Genomic DNA, 5354 nt, shown 5'->3' on the forward strand with positions numbered 1-5354 from the left:
ATCGCATGCTATAATGCAAAAAGGTGAGTATCACGCGACATGGAAGGAGTCCAATGTGGTTTTATACCCAAAAGAGGTCGGAAGTATAAGACCAATTTCACTTATAAGCCACGTTGGGAACCTGTACGAAGGAGTCGTAGCTAGAAGGTTCGAGGACCACATACAGATATCGGGTCGATAGTATGGGTTCCAGAAAGGACGGGGGGCGAGAGAGGTTCACATCGTGAAGGACGCCTAGGACGGAACGTGGAGGACTAGGGAGGTGGCTATCATGGCATCACTTGGCAAAAAATAGTGCTCCCGTCAGGAAGAACGTACAAGTTTGAAACCAACGGGGGAGTTTCACAGGGATCCGTTCTGTGGCTCCTACTGTGGAATCTTGCCTATGATGGTGTTGTGGTGTGGTGTGGTGAAACCTGACAGTGCGACCTGCGGTGACCCTATCGGCAAATACAGACTACCTAACTGTAGTTGGAAGTGACAGAAATCCGGAGATAGCAGAAGAAATGACAAAGGGGGTGGGGACGTGGGTGAGTAAAAACGGACTACAACTGGTACCAGAAAAAACAAAAGCTGCCTTCGTTGCGGGAAGGGAAAAGCTCCCCTTCGAGGAATTAGAAGTAGGTGGAAAAGCCATCCAACTGGACAAAGACATTAAACTGCTAGGACTCGCCATAGATTCGCAACTCAAGTTCGTGAAGCACGCCGAAGAAATTATTCGAAGAGCGAAGGATGTGGCTGTCCGACTGCAAAAGCTGTTCAGAAACTGTGGAAGGGCACACGCAGGAATTGTGCAGATATGACATCTGGGGAGTTGCCAAAAACACTAGGAAAGTAAGAGAGGCATTGGATAGGGCTGAACGTCATATGATACTTAAAATAGCGTCCGTAGACCCGACCGTGCCCATTAAAGACGCCTATGTAGTGGCATGCATTCCGCCTTTAATGTTCTGGTGAGACCGATGGCCCAGGAGAGGGACAGAGCAGAGGTTATGAAGTGGTGACAGGAAGAAAGGGCTAAGAGGGAATCGTGGACGAATACCTTAGCCCCAGACGTGGGGAAATGGGAAACATGGAGAGGTCTCCTACCACGTTACCCAATTTCTGACAGAGAATGGGCAGAATGCGGCGTACCACAAGAGGATTGGCAAAATAGAGGAAGAGACATGCGTAGACTGCGGGAAACACGATAATGCCGGACATGTGGTCCTAAGGTACAGGAGGTGAGAGAGACAGAAGAAGACGGAAATAGCTAGAACAAGGGAATTCGAGGCGAGGCCAAAGTATTAAAGGGGTAGCCAGATAAGATAAAGACGGGGCGGACGAATGCTTGACGTGATATCCACTGCCCATCTTTTGAATCAAGAAGGGAGAAGGGTTTTAGAGGGTGGAAGGCCCCCTCGCATAATCTTGATGGCGAGATAAAGATAAAATGTGGGCGAATCGTTTTTAGCGTATTTTCCTCAAAGTGAAAAATCGCTATTGGCCGCACTTTGACGTCCGTCCATCCGTCCATGTGTCCGTCACACGTACTCCTTCTAAACCACTGAACCGATTTTGGCGATATAGGGCTCATTTGAAAGGGTTTGGTTCAAGGATTCCGTGCATACCCATATTTTTTGGTTTTGCGCATGCGCAGTGTCAAAAATTTGGTTTAACTCATGTGCGATGCTAACTTTTTTATTTATGAAGCTATTTAACTGAAACTTTATATGTAAACACTACGAATATAAGTAAAATTAACGACATTTTCAAAATGTTGTTTTGTGCATGCGCAATGCCAACTTTCTTATTTATGAAAGCATTTAATTGAAATTTAATACATAGGCACTTGGAATACAAGCAAATCTAACACCGGTCTTAAAATTTGGTTTTGCGCATGCGCAATGGCAACTTTATTATTTACGAAAGCAGTTAAGTGAAATATCATATGTAGGCACTTTGAAGGAAACTAAAACTAATACCGGTTTCCAAATTACTGTTTACGCATGCTGTATGTTTTATTTATGAAGGTATTCAATAAAATATCTAATGTAGACAATGAGCAATGCTATTTACGAAAGGATTTAAAAGCGTTTCATGAAGAGAATGGGACAGCATTAGGAGGAAAATACGCTCTCGTCATTTATGTTTGCATAAGGACTTTTTAATTTGTTTTCAGATTCTTCCTTTCTGTTCTTGGACACATTCTACGAATGCTTTAACTGTTCACATCTTTCCCTTTCTTCTGATAGATCTGAAACGTTCTTCCGATTCTTCGACATTTTGTGATCTTTTAGCATGTGGCCGTTCCTTCGGATGCTTTTCATCCATCAGAAGAAAGGGAAACTTTGTGTACGAATATCTCGATAACGTGCGGAACATGTCATGCTGCGTCTTTAACTTTATTGGAATATGACAAAAAGCGCCTTTTCTGCACACGGTATAGGTATATGTACACATTTTTTACCCACTTGGTTTGTACATACTCAAAAGAAAATTCCTTTCCGCGCGAAAGGTCAAGCGACTGTAGTTAAATGATTCTTAAATGCTTACAAGTCTGTTGAAGTGAAAAGAGAATGCAAAATGCAAAGGAAATGTTTTTGCTACATTTGATTAAAATCATCAATGAATTTATGTTAATAATTTAAATGCCCAAATAAAAGTTCCGCTCCGTCGTCTGTGACCTACAAATTTCTTAACAACTTTTTACATTGAATTTAATTGAAATGTAGTACCTACCTGAAACGAAAGTATTTAAAACGTTTTCTTTGTTTTAGGAAAGAAATGGCGTTCACTGACTCCGCAAGACAGAAGGCCGTATGTAGAAGAGGCCGAGAGGTTACGAGTAATACACATGACCGAACACCCTAACTACAAATACCGGCCAAGACGCCGGAAACATAATAAGCAACGAACAGCTTCCGGTACGGGGCCGCGAGTAGGGTCGTCTTTACCAAGCCCAAATCTGCCTAACATGTCACCCCGTTACACAGGATACATTCCAAATGCAAGCTTATCCCCCGGTGTTCAAGCGAATAGCTTTGGCACACTAGATTTCTCAAATTCGTCAAACGTCACCGATTACTCTCAACAATCCGTCGACAAGCGATACAGCCCGGTGAATTTTCAACACAAATACGGTCAATACAGTTACGTCAGTTACCAGCAGAATTACCCTCAGAAAAGTACGTACGCGATGCATACACCTGACGCATCACCTACGCACAGTCCGGAACCGAAAATGCTATTAAAACAGCCGAAAAGCCCGCAATCGTCAAACGACGAGGGAAAGGAAGAATCTACGTCGGCGCTCCCGACGCCGGAATTGTCACCCCTCGAACAAGAAAAGGATTTCAACTACGCAGACGAGAAGCAACAACGGATTTCTAACATACAACACACGAGCAACATAACCAATCCAAACTTAAACTCGAATGTTAATCTAAGTCCCACTCATCAAGGCTACACAACCAGAGTGCAAAATTTCCGTCAAAGCAACGCCGTTAATTACACAGACTCTCAGCCAATAACATCGGTACCGATGGGTAACGGCATGTACGTAATGTGTGCCAATAAAAGCTCCGTCGAGCAAGGTCACGTTGTGACGGGTACCTTTTATCCTCCGGTCGCAACATCTCAAGACCAACAATTGTTAGGTGCAAATCAACCGCAAGGTTCTCTAAGTAATACGATTGCCGGTAGTTCTAGTACTATACATTATTACTCGTCAAATATGCATCAGTATTACCCCGCAAAAGACTATTACAAGGAAGGTATGCCAATGATGAATGATCACGAAACTAAATCCGACTACTTAGGATATAACCCGAGCTTAAAAAGTAATATTTTGGACAAACCAGACTATGATCTCAGTTATAAGCCACCCGTGCAAGACTCTTACCCCCCGTCGTACGGAAGCAACATGGTCCAAACTTATATTCCTCAGGCGGAAGAGCGAAGTGATGTTGATAGTGATGTAGACACTAGAGAATTTGACAAATATTTAAAATTAATTAATAACGATCCAAACTTGATAGACTCAAATCACAATTATCATAGGAACGATAATATTTCAACTAATATTACTTACAATTTTCAAGCTCAACATACATCTGTGATCTTGCCTAATACTAATGTTAAACCAGAACCAGTGATGACTCACTATCCAGACATGTACGGCCATGAAGTTATTCCCAATGGTGTTCAAAAGAACGATGACGATTTTAGCGAAATACTCGCAGACGTTAGAAAGACTTGTTATAGCAATTGACACGTACTGAATGTTAGCCCCGAAAATTTGTAAATAGATTAAGTGTGCAATAAGTATGCGAATTCTGGTACGAGGTGAGAATACATACAAGATAATTTTTTGGGCAATTCGTACCTACATGCTGAAGTGCTCAAGACACCCCAAAATACTCGTAACAGATCTTCACCTTTGGCCTGCAAGAACAATTAGTAGAAAAGTACGTCTTTTTAATATTTTGTATTACTGTTTATAGCAAATGTATGATATTCATACAAGTCCCTTTCACAAGCATTCTTTAGATGGTAGCATTTCGCAAATGTGAATTTCGACAATAAATCAGAAGTGGTATAGTGATAAGAAAAATTGTGTATATTGTTTTTTTTAAATTTCTGTCATGTACATAGTTGTATACAAAATTTTTACATTTATTCTGTTAAATATAAATTCCTGTTGAAATTTATTGAAAACCAAAGTTTGTAAATTTGTATAATAAAATTAATATACTTGTAATATTTTAGGTATGGCAAAACCTACGCTTTTGTAGGTGTAGTCACTTGGGAAAATATATGTTATTTTATTTTGACTTACGAGTTTCTTGTTTACTGTTTCTTTACCTTTAGTACCATCTTCCATACGACCCAGTTTATGGTAATTGTAGAAGTTGTGTAAGCAAGCATTAGTACCTAACGTCCTTAAAAAAGTCTATTAGTACGTGCTAGTGATGTACATTTTTTTGGGGAATTTACATAAAGCGCATTTCCACTTGCATTCATTTCCCATTTGTAAGATGCAACTTCTGTTAAAATCGTAAAAATCCGGCCACAAATATGAAAGATAGCGTTGCACATGGGCAATCCATTTTTGACGTGCTACTTCAATTTCAGTTTATAAGAAGAATTTCATTTCAATGCTTTTCTAAATAAGAAAGTTGGAACTGCGCATGCGCAAACCTAAATTTTGAAACTAATGTTAGATTTTCCTTTGTTCCAAGCGCCTAAGTATCAAATTTCACTTAAATGCTTCCATAGATAAAAAGTTGGCACTGCGCATGCGCAAAACCAAATTTTGAAACTGGCGTTTGATTTTCCTTTATGCCAAGTGCCTATGTATCAAATTTCGTTTA

The 5354-nt window shown here is 40.5% G+C and overlaps 1 protein-coding gene across 1 annotated transcript; it reads left to right on the forward strand.

Moving 5' to 3' along the window:
* Window positions 1-2755: 2755 nt before the first annotated feature.
* Window positions 2756-4814, forward strand: LOC116170404 (putative transcription factor SOX-15; the record flags this gene model as incomplete). Its single annotated transcript, XM_031486815.1, has 1 exon — window positions 2756-4814. A coding segment is annotated over one exon (1497 nt), but the record flags the coding sequence as incomplete, so codon positions are not given.
* Window positions 4815-5354: the final 540 nt, after the last annotated feature.

The sequence above is a fragment of the Photinus pyralis genome, unplaced genomic scaffold (assembly GCF_008802855.1).
Source record: "Photinus pyralis isolate 1611_PpyrPB1 unplaced genomic scaffold, Ppyr1.3 Ppyr1.4_LG1, whole genome shotgun sequence".
Classification (NCBI taxonomy): Eukaryota; Metazoa; Arthropoda; class Insecta; order Coleoptera; family Lampyridae; genus Photinus; species Photinus pyralis.